A 14,515-nucleotide genomic window follows, 5' to 3' on the forward strand; every position below is an offset into this window, starting at 1 on the left:
TCCTCTCATTCTACCCCTCCTCCCATTCTATCCCTCCTCTCATTCTACCCCTGCTCCTCTCATTCTACCCCGCCGCGATTTCTTTCAGCAGCTCAGCATTCACACGCTTTTTCTGTGGAAAAGCCTTTTTCTACGTAAAACAATGGCTGCTCTCCCATCCATCCAGGCCATCTATGACGCACGGTGCACCCGGAAGGCTCTCAGGGTCGTGAAGGGCCCCACCCACTAGGGCTGGGACGAGTCACAAATCTCACGGTTCGATACGTCTCACGATTCAGGACTCACAATCTGGCTTCAGTACGATACAGTGGACGGCTTGGCAAGCAAAAGACGGAGCACCACTGCAGTTCTCTTAGTGAGGCAAAGTTAGGAAAATCTGGGAAGTAAAGCATTACCAAGAAATGTCTTCATGAATGTGTTCATAGAGGTGTGTAATAACACGTATTAAAATGCTGAAATTCAACTCCAGGGGGAATCCCTGAAAAAACCTGATCAAAGTTGGGGTATTGACACCAGTATAAAAAAAAATCAACTTCCGGTTTAGGAAAAAAGGCTACCAAAACATTTTTGTACATACTTTTCTGAACAAAAAAGTCTCTTGGGGTAAGTCTCTAACTCACTCGTGTGATTTTTTTATGATTTTTAAAAGATTTTTTATTTTTTATTCTTTTTATTTTTTTATCCCGTTCTTAAGACCCTTTCCATCCACCCCCTCCCAGTGAGAGACCCTTGTTCTTTAATTCATCTATTCTTTTATTTTCATTTTTCGTTTTGAAAATATTGTATGGCAAGCCCCATTTGGTATGGCAGTACTCCTGATCGAGGCCGACGAGCCTTGATAAAGTTCTGCCCCCAAACAGCTATTCTTTCATCGGTCTTCACTATTGGTCTCAAGAACATCTGGAGGCTCTCAGGAACAAGTGCCAGCTGACTCTGGATATCAGCCATACTGTATGCAGTGGGGTATGACTTTGGATCTAGATTAATCATGGCGATGTCGTTGCATATGAACTTTAGTGCTGTCTTTATGATTTGTGTCTTCTCATCTCCTTGCTGAAGATTAGCATGATGCTCTCGCAGAGTGTTGCTTGTGTTATCTTTGAGGCAGAGTACATCTGACCTTTTCGACTGTGATGTGAAGTACAGTGTGTCATGATATTTCTCTTGAAGTTTCATCCTTAGCCATTTCTTTGAATAAGAGAGGCTCTTATCGGGTGACTGATCAAACTGCTGCATCTTTTCATGGACTTGGTCAAGCGTCATCACCCCATGCTCGAGTTCTGTGTCTAGCCATTCGCATCATTCAATAAAAACAACCTCTCGCTCATCATCTATTTTCTTTTGTCCTCTCTTCCTTGGTCCTTCATCTGCAGTCTTGGAGTAAGGCTTACCCTTTTCAAAAAGAAGTTTGCAGCACAAATGATACAAGGTTTCTTCTGCTACTAAGTCATTGATCCCTTCCAGACGTCCAAGGACTTCTGTGCCCCAGTCATCTCCACGACTCCTTGCTATCTTCAGCAAGCTTGCCTTTAGTCTATCTGCTGTCACATTATCAGGCACTCTATATTTCTTTCTAGCGTCTGCTGGTTTATGTTCGTAGAGATGAGCGGGTTGGTTGCAAAGAATGCATACATTCTTGTACAGAAGCTGAACGGACCGTCAACTTGAAGAGGTGCATGCAGTTGATGCACTGAACTCAGAGCAAGTGCGCCTTCGCTTCAGCTTTGCTGTCTCTTCCTCTGCCTTTGATGCTTGAGCTGACGTCTTGGTGACCTTGACAAACTTGTTGTACAAATAATCTTTACACTTTATGTGGTATCTAAGTCTTCCTTCATTTTCATCCTTCTCCATACGCTCCAAAATTGTAGCATTTTCCATGGCTTCTGCATGTTTCAATAAAGTAGCGTAGCCTTTAGAAGTTCCTTGCAAAAGCCTCTCACCTGGCGTTTCCAGGCCTTCACAGAAGAAGCACTTGAGCAGAGGTGGGATCACATCGTCTTCCATATTGGCCTACTGAAGACCCATAGCCTACACAAAGTAGAATAAAGAGCGAATCTGTCATAGAGGCATAGTTTCTGAAATATTGTACTAAGGTGTAAAAGAATAGATTTGCTTAACCGTAACAATAAATCAAAACAAAATCTGAGGCAGTACAGGCTACACCACTTTAACCTAGCTAGGTAGTTAATGGAGCAGACAGCTAGCATTTAACTAAATAAATAAATCAGATGTAGGTTTTGGAGTATAGTACACACATGAGAGTCAGACAACTTATGACAACTATGAGCCAGCTAACAAGCATTGTTAAGCTAGTAATGACAACTTTTAGTGGAAGTTAACATTTACGTTAGCCGATCATATTACTTACTGCTAGCTAGCTAACAAAAACAAGCAAAGTTATACCTTTTATGTAACAAATGAGAATCATCAGTGTTGTGCAGAGAAACATTTCAGCTTGTTAGAAAATTTGTTGAGAATACGTACATATCAGGTGTTGAGAGCAGTATGTTCAGTCAGCCCGTGATCAATAGAGAAAAAGGATGTGAATGGCTTCAACATGTCGGGTGCCCTCTACGGCATGGGGGGGGGGGGGGCGGTGATGAGTGGTAAAGTGGATGTGAATATTTTTCTACCAGGGTCTTGGTGAAAAATAAATGCTTGCAATCAACTTAGAATCATGACAAATGCCTAGTTTGACCCCTCAAACGTAAGCTAAGTCCAATTTAAGCTTTTTTCAATTTTTGGAAATCTGTTATCGGTACCCTGACTTTGAGCAATTTTTTCGGAGGTTACCCCGGGGAGTTGAATTTCAACATTTTAATACATGTTACCACACACCTTAAGGAACACATTGGTGAAGAAATTTATTGGTAACACTTTACTTCCCAGATTGGTCAAATTCCTGCTAACTTTCCCTCACTATCTAGTTTTCACTTGTTTTAAGAATCAGGCCCAGCATGTGGGCACTATCAAGGTACGTGTTCAAACGTAATGCAGGTGCAAATGCTCTGACAAAATCTTGTGCAATCTTTTCTTGTTGTGTAACACAATTGCTTTACTTTAAGTCTTTAAACATTTAAAAATTACTAGAACGATCAAGGCAGTCATTTTGACCGTTCTGGATTTTCTAAGTTTAATAATTTTGTGGGGGAAAAAAGATACAGACCTGCTGCTCCCTGAATGCTCCAAAAATTGTATATATTTGCATTAAAATGAGTTTTAGATCAAGGTCATGGTTATCCAAAGGAGTTGAATCAAGTGCAACTGGACTTGGTATATATCTGTGAAGACGTTTCGCCTCTCATCCAAGAGGCCTCCTCAGTTCGTACCTTTCTGACTAGACCAAGCTAGTCTGACTGGCTGGTGATGAGACTCAGAATTTATCCTCTCGGAGTCGTTGTCAGAGCTAATGATGTCCATGCTAAACATCGGAACACAAAGTGCCATGGACATCTATAGCTCTGACAACGACTCCAAGAGGATAAATTCTGAGGTTGTAGGAAGGAAGGAAAGACGGTAGGAAGCAACGTAGGAAGGTTGTAGGAAGGAAGGAAGGTAGGCAGGAAGGTAGGTAGGAATGAAGGTACGAAGGTTGTAGGAAGGTTGTAGGAAGGTAGGAAAGACGGTAGGAAGCAAGGTGGGAAGGTTGTAGGAAGGAAGGTAGGTAGGAAGGAAGGTAAGAAGGTTGTAGGAAGCAAGGTGGGAAGCTGATCAAATCTACTAGGTGTTGAGAGTTGACAGTAATAAGACTGGCAGTTGAGTTTCAAATTGATATGTGACGTCACAATAGGACTGAACATTCTAACAGGCAAAGTGTATGGCAGAATTGCTAAAACTTAGAGCTGAATTGTTCAAAAACTATAAAATATTTTTAAAATCTGAATAGGATTCTGAAAGAGTCGAATATCCTGAACTGTTTAAGCTTTAAATGGGGGTTCTAGCTCAGAAAATGAAGGAGGAGATACAGTTCAAAGGTGAAGAGGGTTTCAACCTTTCCCCATAGACTTCCATCGTTTTGAAAAAGTAGAAAAAGCTTAATATGTCTAAAAGTATAAAAGATTTCAAGAAAATCGAAATGTTAGCCTTAAGGGGCTTAAAGAGGTGAACACTTTGATACCTGAACGGTTTCAGTGGCTAAAAGTATGAAGGAGTAAAAGAGGTGGAAAAGTTGCAAAAGTCCCCCATTGACTCCCATTCAAAAAATGGCTGAAAAAAGTTGAATATTTCAAAAAGTTCAAAAGGTGTGAAAACTCTGAAAGGGGAGCAATGATGTCCTTAATGAGTTGAACATTCTGATAGTTGAATGGTTTCAGTAGCTAAAGGTATGAAGGAGCTACAAAGTGTCAAAAAATGGGCGAAGAAAAATAAATAAATGAAGAACTGCAAAGCAATAGTGTGAATGCCCAGCCTTCACACTAATTATTGTCATTGTTATAATTATAACATACGTACATAATCAAGTATATAATCATATAATAGATAAATACATAGTATATACACTACCGTTCAAAAGTTTGGGATCACCCAAACAATTTCGTGTTTTCCATGAAAAGTCACACTTATTCACCACCATATGTTGTGAAATGAATAGAAAATAGAGTCAAGACATTGACAAGGTTAGAAATAATGATTTGTATTTGAAATAAGATTTTTTTTACATCAAACTTTGCTTTCGTCAAAGAATCCTCCATTTGCAGCAATTACAGCATTGCAGACCTTTGGCATTCTAGCTGTTAATTTGTTGAGGTAATCTGGAGAAATTGCACCCCACGCTTCCAGAAGCAGCTCCCACAAGTTGGATTGGTTGGATGGGCACTTCTTTGAGCAGATTGAGTTTCTGGAGCATCACATTTGTGGGGTCAATTAAACGCTCAAAATGGCCAGAAAAAGAGAACTTTCATCTGAAACTCGACAGTCTATTCTTGTTCTTAGAAATGAAGGCTATTCCATGCGAGAAATTGCTAAGAAATTGAAGATTTCCTACACCGGTGTGTACTACTCCCTTCAGAGGACAGCACAAACAGGCTCTAACAGGTACTATTTAATGAAGATGCCAGTTGGGGACCTGTGAGGCGTCTGTTTCTCAAACTAGAGACTCTAATGTACTTATCTTCTTGCTCAGTTGTGCAACGCGGCCTCCCACTTCTTTTTCTACTCTGGTTAGAGCCTGTTTGTGCTGTCCTCTGAAGGGAGTAGTACACACCGGTGTAGGAAATCTTCAATTTCTTAACAATTTCTCGCATGGAATAGCCTTCATTTCTAAGAACAAGAATAGACTGTCGAGTTTCAGATGAAAGTTCTCTTTTTCTGGCCATTTTGAGCGTTTAATTGACCCCACAAATGTGATGCTCCAGAAACTCAATCTGCTCAAAGAAGTGCCCATCCAACCAATCCAACTTGTGGGAGCTGCTTCTGGAAGCGTGGGGTGCAATTTCTCCAGATTACCTCAACAAATTAACAGCTAGAATGCCAAAGGTCTGCAATGCTGTAATTGCTGCAAATGGAGGATTCTTTGACGAAAGCAAAGTTTGATGTAAAAAAAATCTTATTTCAAATACAAATCATTATTTCTAACCTTGTCAATGTCTTGACTCTATTTTCTATTCATTTCACAACATATGGTGGTGAATAAGTGTGACTTTTCATGGAAAACACAAAATTGTTTGGGTGATCCCAAACTTTTGAACGGTAGTGTATGTTAGTACATAAAGTAATATATAAGTACATAATATAATAAACATATAATATATAGGCATAATAAGTTGTTAGATTAAGCACAAGTTATTAATTATTCAGCATAACAAACCTCTGTATAGCAGTGATATACCTGCTGTGTATACATACTCACCTCCAGTATTCTATCTATTAATCCATTATTTCTTTTGTTTTCTTTATCTTGTGAGTGATACTATATAAATGAGTACTAGAAGCTGACGTTTAGCTGAGTCAGTCCCTCATATGCACAAGCACGCCTGGCCAGCGAAGTTGTTTCTGATTCCGATTTTAGTTTACTTGCACAAATTCTCCAGTCCACCTTTTGCAAGTAGCCTTCAAAAAAAGTAAAATAAAATGGCACTTGCTTATTTTTATTTTTTTAAAATGTATACTAAAAGTTTATTGAGCATTTTTTCTAAGGTCAAGCTGCAGTTTTCCCCTTGACTGTCAGACTGTTCACCTTTCCATAAACCCTTCTGCAGATTGAACACCAGCGTCTGTACGGGCCCATCTGGCGCTCCAGGTTCGGACCTTTTGACCTGGTCAATGTAGCCTCTCCAGAGCTGATAGCCCAAGTTATAAGGCAGGAGGGCCGCTATCCCATCCGCATCGAGCTGCCCCACTGGAAGGAGTACCTGGACCTGAGGGGCCAGGCCTATGGCTTACATGTGAAGTAAGTATGACTGCACACAGAGACAGACAGAGAGAGAGACAGACAGAGAGAGAGAGACAGAGACAGACAGACAGACAGAAACAGAGACAGACAGAGACAGACAGAGAGAGACAGACAGACAGACAGACAGACAGACAGACAGACAGACAGACAGACAGACAGACAGACAGACAGACAGACAGACAGACAGACAGAGAGAGACAGACAGAGACAGACAGACAGACAGAGACAGACAGAGAGAGACAGACAGACAGAGAGACAGACAGACAGACAGACAGAGACAGAGACAGACAGACAGAGAAAGAGACAGACAGACAGACAGACAGACAGAGAAAGTAAACAGAAACGCTTTATTTGAAATATCGTTTCCCACAGCAGTGCAACACAAAGACAAAAAACACATATCCCAAAACTACAAAAACTACAAGAACACATACCAGGCCAGAACACATACCAGGCCAGAACACATACCAGGCCAGAACATATACCAGGCCAGAAAACATACCAGGCCAGAACACATACCAGGCCAGAACACATACCAGGCCAGAACATATACCAGGCCAGAACACATACCAGGCCAGAACATATACCAGGCCAGAAAACATACCAGGCCAGAACACATACCAGGCCAGAACACATACCAGCAGACCAGGCTCTCCCAGCCGATCCAGTGCCAGCTCTCCCAGCCATCAAACGAAGACACAAACTTAGATGCAGACGTGGACAAAGACACTGCATGGACGGTACTGGGTGAGGCTGCCGCAAATGCGAATTCGGGCCGCCATCTTCCCACACCAACAAAACTATAGGTAATAGTCGTAGAGGCGGTCTTGGATTGAAACTTTTGAGTCAGACTGGCTCACCAATACAGGGGAGAAACTCTCGGCCCCAACGCCAGCCTTTCATAGTTTCACTCGTGAACAAAGTATAACCAGATACCACCCCGTTTTGTCGTCTTTGAGGAAATATGGCCCACTAAACTTAAAAAAACAAAAAACAACTTGCAGCATTTCATTTAACTGCAGCAGGTTGTCTTTTGGCACGGTGGCGCAGTGGTTAGCGCGGTCGCCTCACAGCAAGAAGGTCCCGGGTTCGAGCCCCGGGGTAGTCCAACCTTGGGGGTCGTCCTCTGTGTGGAGTTTGCATGTTCTCCCCGTGTCTGCGTGGGTTTCCTCCGGGGGCTCCGGTTTCCTCCCACAGTCCAAAGACATGCAGGTCAGGTGAATCAGCCGTACCTGCCGCCCAGTGACTGCTGCTGGGATAGGCTCCAGCATCCCCGCGACCCTGAGAGCAGGAGAAGCGGTTCAGATGATGGATGGATGGATGGAGGTTGTCTTGTGCATGTCCTTGATGTTTGGAATAGACTGGGTGAGGTGAGGTTTTTCTATTAAACCTGCATGTTGACCAATAGGTGACCAGTGGGACAGTGTTTGCTCAAGCAAGGAGCTTGTTGCCAAGATGCATAACAGTCATGGTAACAGAGTAACAGCCTTTCACAACCGAGCACGCCCTGTGACAGGAAGCCAGCATTGGTTTGGTTAGGGTTAGGGTGAGGGTGAGGGTTAGGGTTAGGGTTACGGTTGGGGTTAGGGTGAGGGTTAGGGTTAGGGTTAGCGTTAGGGGGAGGGTTAGCGTTAGGGTTAGGGTTGGGGTTAGCATTAGGGTTAGGGTTAGCGTTAGGGTTAGGGTGAGGGTTAGGGTTAGTGTGAGGGTTAGGGTGAGGATTAGGGTGAGGGTGAGGGTTAGGGTTAGTGTGAGGGTTAGGGTGAGGATTAGGGTGAGGGTTAGGGTTAGCGTTAGGGTGAGGGTTAGCGTTAGGGTTGGGGTTAGCATTAGGGTTAGGGTTAGCGTGAGGGTTAGGGTGAGGATTAGGGTTAGGTTAGGGTTAGGGTTGGGGTTAGCTTTAGGGTTAGGGTGAGGGTTAGCGTTAGGGTGAGGGTTAACGTTAGGATTAGGTTTAGGGTGAGGGTTAGGGTTAGGGTGAGGATTAGGGTTGGGGTTAGCTTTAGGGTGAGGGTTAGGGTTAGGGTGAGGGTGAGGGTTAGGGTGAGGGTTAAGGTTCTAATTCACAGACATGGAGAACTAGAACGTCAGACGGGTGTCCATGCAGGACTGTGGGGGTGTCTGGAAAACATTTGAAGTTCTTGATTATTGACAGCCGGGTAAGTGTTAAAGTACAAGGAGTTTAACATTTAAACCGCCGACGTGACCAAAACACTTTCAATTGGAAAAAGGAAAAAAAAACGTGAACCTCTTAACACTGAGACAGCATAACTGAATGAAAAGCTGGCTCTGAAGGACGAGTCAAGCAAAACGTATTTGGTGGTGACCTCGTTCTTATGTCTGGATCTTTCAAACCAAGTAACGTGCATATGTATGTGTAGTGTGTGTGTATGTGTGTGTGTGTGTGTGTGTGTGAGTGGACATTGCCAAAGACTGAATGGTTCAGCTGCTATTGTGTAGCGTAGGAGTGATGCAGCACACTGAATGCCTGCTAGCTGCTCGTTAGATGCTGCAGCCTAGACAGTTGTTTTTTTAGGTGACTGAAGGAGGCAAGTGCTGTCTCCTCCTGCCAGCATAAACCCTTTCCAAAACTCAGGTTCGTACAGTGTCTCCTCATGGCCACATATGGTAACTGGACTCTGCACAGTTTGAGGCTGAATTTCGGGAGATCTGGGAGCAGCAGTGGGCCCAGCAGCGAGGTGTGCAGCCCCCCTGGCAGTTGGAGATGTCTTGGTACCTGCCAGCCACTGCACTAGCTATGGGCAAACAGCTTCACTACCGTGCGGCCATATTGGGTGAGACAAAAGCTATGGGCGTCTGGGTCGCGTGGCGGTCTCTTCCGTTGCCTACCAACACGAGGATCGTCGCTTCGAATCCCCGTGTTACCTCCGGCCTGGTCGGGCGTCCCTACAGACACAATTGGACATGTATGCGGGTGGGAAGCCGGATGTGGGTATGTGTCCTGGTCGCTGCAGTAGCGCCTCCTCTGGTTGGTCGGGGCACCTGTTCAGGGGGGAGGGTAAACTGGGAGGAATCGCGTGATCCTCCCACGTGCTACGTGAAACTCCGGACTGTCAGGTGAAAAGAAGATGCTGGCGACTTGTATCAGAGGAGGCATGTGGTAGTCTGCAGCCCCCCCCCCAGCTCGTATTTATAGACACAGTAATTAATGAGGATATATGATGACGATTTTTAAGGTTATGGCAAGATTACAGGTCCTACTAACCCGGGGTGGGGTGGGGGTGGGGGTGGGGGCTCAGCTCCACTTTTTTTTTAAAGGTCCTCTAAAAGTTCCTGAGACTTAATTTACTTCCTAGATTGTGTCTCCTAACAGCTGCCCCTCCCCCCTACACACCCCCCACCCCCTCTCCTCCACTCCCCCTCTCCTTCCTGCACACAGCACAGGACCGGAGTGGTATCGTATCCGCAGTGTGCTGAACCCCAAGATGCTTAAGGTGCGAGCGGCATCGTCCTACGCGCCCATCATCCACCGGGTCGTGGCTGACTTGCTCCACCGCGTGGAGCTTCTCCGCCTGCGCAGTCAGGACCAGGTCACCTTGTCCGACGTGTCGGCAGAGCTCTACAAGTTCGGCTTTGAAGGTGGGAATCGTGGCGACTGTTCCTAAGTTGGTGTTCTTTACTGGAGTTATTGGGTTTTTAGTGTGCATGCAGATGGAACAGGTACATTCAGCAGCCACCAAGTGCCCATTTACACCAGAAAGGAAGAGTTAACCAGGGATATGCTGGCCAGCTGAAAGGATTCCTGCCATATTTCACGTATACAAAAGAGTAAAAGAGAAGATCATACAAGAAAACTAGCTTACTTCTGTAGCTTCATGGGGAACACCACAACTTGCCCCAACCATGTCCTGGTCATCCAACATGTAACATCAGTACATGCACTCTTAGGGCCGCATTGTAACTTGGTCCGGTGTAACCCTCCTCCCTGCAGGTATCTCCTCTATCTTGTTCGAGACCAGGCTGGGCTGCCTGAAAGAGGAGATCCCCAAAGACACGCTGCGCTTCATCTCCGCCACTAGCGAAATGCTGATGCTGTCCGACGTGGTTATTCTCTTTCCCCGCTGGAGCCGTGGCGTCCTCCCCTTCTGGAGACGCTTCACCCAGGCCTGGGACAACCTCTTTGATGTAGGTAGGGAGGTAAATACAACATTACCACGATGGGGGAAAAAAAGAACCAACCAGAGAAGTGTGGTGGAAGATTAGGTGGAAGCCTAATCCCAAACACCACAAGTGGCGTTTCTGTTAGTGTGAGTTTTGAACGTGTAGAAATGGTTATCGATCATTGAAACTGTGACCCGTGTCTTTTATTAGGGCAGTTCTAGACTTTAATCACGTCACATCACATGTACATACGCATGTGACAGGCTAGCACAGGCATCCCAGATAGCATCCGGATGTGGGCCACTTCAGGCAATGATGCGGCACTGGTGGTCTTCTTCTGGCCCTGACAAAATGGATCTGAGCCTGAAGTGGCCCACATGTATAATAACAAATATGCCAAATCACACGTGGCCTTGTTTTTGGGCAAAGAACCCAATTTACCCTCGGGGATGAATAAAGTATTCTGATTCTGATTCTGATTCTGATGCGGTGCTCTGGGCAGCGTGTGATCTGGATGTGGCCCTGAAGTGGCCCGTGTGGTAAATGGTGAATATGGCCCAAATACCACAACACACATATGGGCCACCTTTGGCAAATATGTGGCACATGCAGCACTGCTATGGCTTGGTTCTGGCCCAGATCTGGCAAACAGGAGCGGACCGCCCAAGTGCCATCATTCCGCGCGGTATGTGGGCCGGACGACGTGTCGGGTGTGGCACGGATCCGGGCCACGTCCGGGTGACGTAGCGGTCAATTCCGTTGCCTACCACCGCAGGGATCGCCGGTTCAAATCCCCGTGGACGCGACCGAGCCAAGAATTCTCAACAGATGTATGCAGACTGGAGAGTTTCCGGCCGTGGTAACGATGACCGCTGATATTATGCAACCTGACTCCACGGTCCAGATGGATGATATGATGATTTCTTAATGGAGAAATGTTATGGACAGCTGCTTTGATCTTAGCAACAATATTTTACTCTCGACTTTTGCAAACGGGGGAGGATTGAAAACACCAGTTGGCCTGGAACTGAACCAGTCTCTCACACCTGGATTGGTGTGGCCCAGTGCGTGCGTTAAAATGTAATTCATTGCGCTTTACGTGAAAGCAAATTAAAGTAGCGGCGTCCGGGTGGCGTGGCGGTCCATTCCGTTGCTTGCCAACACGGGGATCGTCGGTTCGAATCCCTGTGTTACCTCCGGTTTGGTCGGCCGTCCCTACAGGCACAACGGGCCGTGTCTGCGGGTGGGAAGCCGGATGTGGGTATGTGTCCTGGTCGCTGCACTAGCGCCTCCTCTGGTCGGTCGGGACGCCTGTTGGGGGGGCGGGGGGGAATAGCGTGATCCTCCCACGCGCTACGTCCCCCTGGTGAAACTCCTCACTATCAGGTGAAAAGAAGCGGCTGGTGACTCCACGTGTATGGGAGGAGGCATGTGGTAGTCTGCAGCCCTCCCCGGATCAGCAGAGGGGGTGGAGCAGAGACCGGCACGGCTCAGAAGGTTGGGGTAATTGGCCGGATACAATTGGGGAGAAAAAGGGGGGGGGTGAAATCCCCCCCGAAAAAGTAAGTTAAAGTAGATGAAACATGGGGATGGTGCACGGTGAAGCCATTTTGTCTTGCACTATAACGTGCAGGAGAAAAACTACAGCAGAAACAACGCAAGAGATTTTATATCAAATATCAATGAGTGTGTGTGTGTGTGTGTGTGTGTGTGTGTGTGTAACAGCTACGTCCCTAATAGATCGGAGGATAGCAGAGTTGGAATCCCAGGCGCACCACAATGAGCCAACAGAGGGCATGTACCTGACCTACCTGCTGTCCTCGGGCAAGCTGTCCAGGGCGGAGATCTACATCACCATCACCGAGCTGTTACTGGGGGGAGTCGACACGGTGAGGGGGACACCCCGGGCTACGAGGGGGGCTGGCAGAGACGTATTCATAACATCTGGCTGATTGTTGATCAGCCTTTGCAAGGCCGCTACTGTGTGTTGCTCACCATTCTCTCAAACCTTCCATTTCTACTCGTGATAATAGGGGGGGGACATATAGGGGTGGAGGGGAAGGGGGGCTACGAGAGGGAGAAGCGGCAGCCACACATGACGCCAGCAGCGCTCTCCCACTTAAACACGTACAAAAGGGGAAGAAAAACAAAGGTCATAAATCACAGATGAAGCAGGTCTGAAGAGGTGAGTCCTGATTCATGACCTGAACGTGGGCAGCCCGCAGCAGCGTCCGATGCGCTTGGGGAGGGAGTTGGGGAGGGAGTTCCAAGAGGAGGGGGCAGCAGGTCGAGCGCTCGGTCCTCAGTCTGCCTCAGATTAGGGGTGGATGAGAGGACGGGGGGGGGCACGAGAAGGCAGTGGAGAGGAGTTGTGTCTTGAGATAGGATTGGAAGAGTGGGAGGGATTCTGAGTCTCTAATGATCTGGGGGAGTGAGTTACAGAGCCTGGGAGCTGCCCTGGAGAAGGCTCGGTCACCAAAGCCGCGGAGGTTGGACCTGAGGGTAGAGAGAAGGGAGGCTGAGGTGGATCTGAGGGACCGAGAGGGTTGGCAGGGGGAGAGGAGGTCGGTGAGGTGATGTGGTGCCAGGATTTGGCGAAAGTTAAAAGTCGGGCGGATGCGTTCTGGACCAGTTGGAGTCTCTTGATAGAGCTAGCACTGATGCCATAGAGGAGTGAGTTGCAGTAATCAAGGCGGGGGGAGATGGAGGCATGGATCAGTATGTCAGCAGCAGGGCGTGTGAGAGAGGATCTTATGTTCACAATGCTGCGAAGGTGGTAGGAGGAGGATTTGACCATTTGGCGGATATGGGGCTCACGGGAAAAGTAACTACCACAGCTTTGACCTCAGATGCATGCTGGACTTCAACTGATCGCCGACTACAGGGGAGTGGTAACGTTGATGCCTCTCTACCTGACGAGCTCAATGTCTTCTATGCTCATTCTGAGGTGCAGAACACCCCCCCTGCTGTCAGGTCCCCTAATGGCCAGGGTGATATCTTGCTTTCTCTAACTGTGGCTGATATGACCAGATCGCTTAAGAAGGTCAATTCCCGCAAGGCTGGATGGCCTCCCTGGCCACATCTTCAGTGTGTGGACCAATCAGCTGGCCGGGGTCTTGGCTGACATCTTCAACCTCCCTTTCAGCCAGGGCGTGATCCCCACTTGCTTCAAGAGGACTACCACAGTCCCTGTCCTCAAGAAACCCACTGTCACTTGCCTGAATGACTACCGCCCCGTGGTGCCGACCTCTGTAATCATGAAGTACATGCAGCACCTAGTCAAAGCCCACATCTGCACCTCCCTCCCTGCTGCTATGGACCCTCCCAATTTGCTTATAGACCCAATAGATCCACTGATGACACCATTGCCATGGCTACGCACACTGCCCTCTCCCAACTAGACAAGGTGAACACTTGTGTGAGAATGTTGTTCATCGACTTAAGCACGACTTTCAACACCATTGTCCCCTCCAGACTCGTTACCAAGCTCAAGGACCTGGGACTAAACACCTCCATCTGTGACTGGATCTTGGACTTCGTGACAGGCAGACTCCGGGCAGTGAGAGTATGCATCCGTGCCTCCCCCACTCTGACTTAAAATACAGGTGCTATGTACTTAGCCCCCTCCTGTACGCCCTGCTCACCCACAATTGTGTTGCCACACACAGCTCCAACTCCATCATTAGGTGTTTTGCTGATCACACAATGATCCTGGATCTCATCACAAATGGCAATGAGACAGCCTACAGGGAGGGGATCAGAACATTGGCAGTATGGTGCCAGGACAACAACTGATTGTCGACTACAGGAAGCAGCAGGATGGTGAACCCCCCCCCCCCCCCATATACATAGACAGAGCCGAAGGGGAAAGAGTCGGCTGCTCTAAATTCCTCGGTGTGCACATCACAGAGATTTAACATGGACTTCACTGACCAACACTGTGGTAAAATTTGTCCAGCAATGCCTCTACTTCCTGGGGAGGCCAAAGAAGTTTGGAATGGC

General features: G+C 47.0%; 1 protein-coding gene across 3 annotated transcripts in view; it reads left to right on the forward strand.

Moving 5' to 3' along the window:
* The window catches only part of LOC130131485 (sterol 26-hydroxylase, mitochondrial), a 31,519-nt gene that overhangs the window by 3,584 nt on the left and 13,420 nt on the right, over positions 1-14,515 (forward strand). For 2 of the 3 annotated variants that reach the window (XM_056301178.1, XM_056301180.1), the window contains exons 2-5: positions 6,198-6,388; positions 9,792-9,991; positions 10,344-10,541; positions 12,239-12,402. In XM_056301178.1, coding sequence (XP_056157153.1) covers positions 6,198-6,388; positions 9,792-9,991; positions 10,344-10,541; positions 12,239-12,402 — 753 coding nt within the window. The remainder of the gene's footprint in view (positions 1-6,197; positions 6,389-9,791; positions 9,992-10,343; positions 10,542-12,238; positions 12,403-14,515) is intronic. The other variant, XM_056301179.1, reaches the window with a different exon arrangement.

Source organism: Lampris incognitus, chromosome 21 (assembly GCF_029633865.1).
Source record: "Lampris incognitus isolate fLamInc1 chromosome 21, fLamInc1.hap2, whole genome shotgun sequence".
Lineage (NCBI taxonomy): Eukaryota > Metazoa > Chordata > Actinopteri > Lampriformes > Lampridae > Lampris > Lampris incognitus.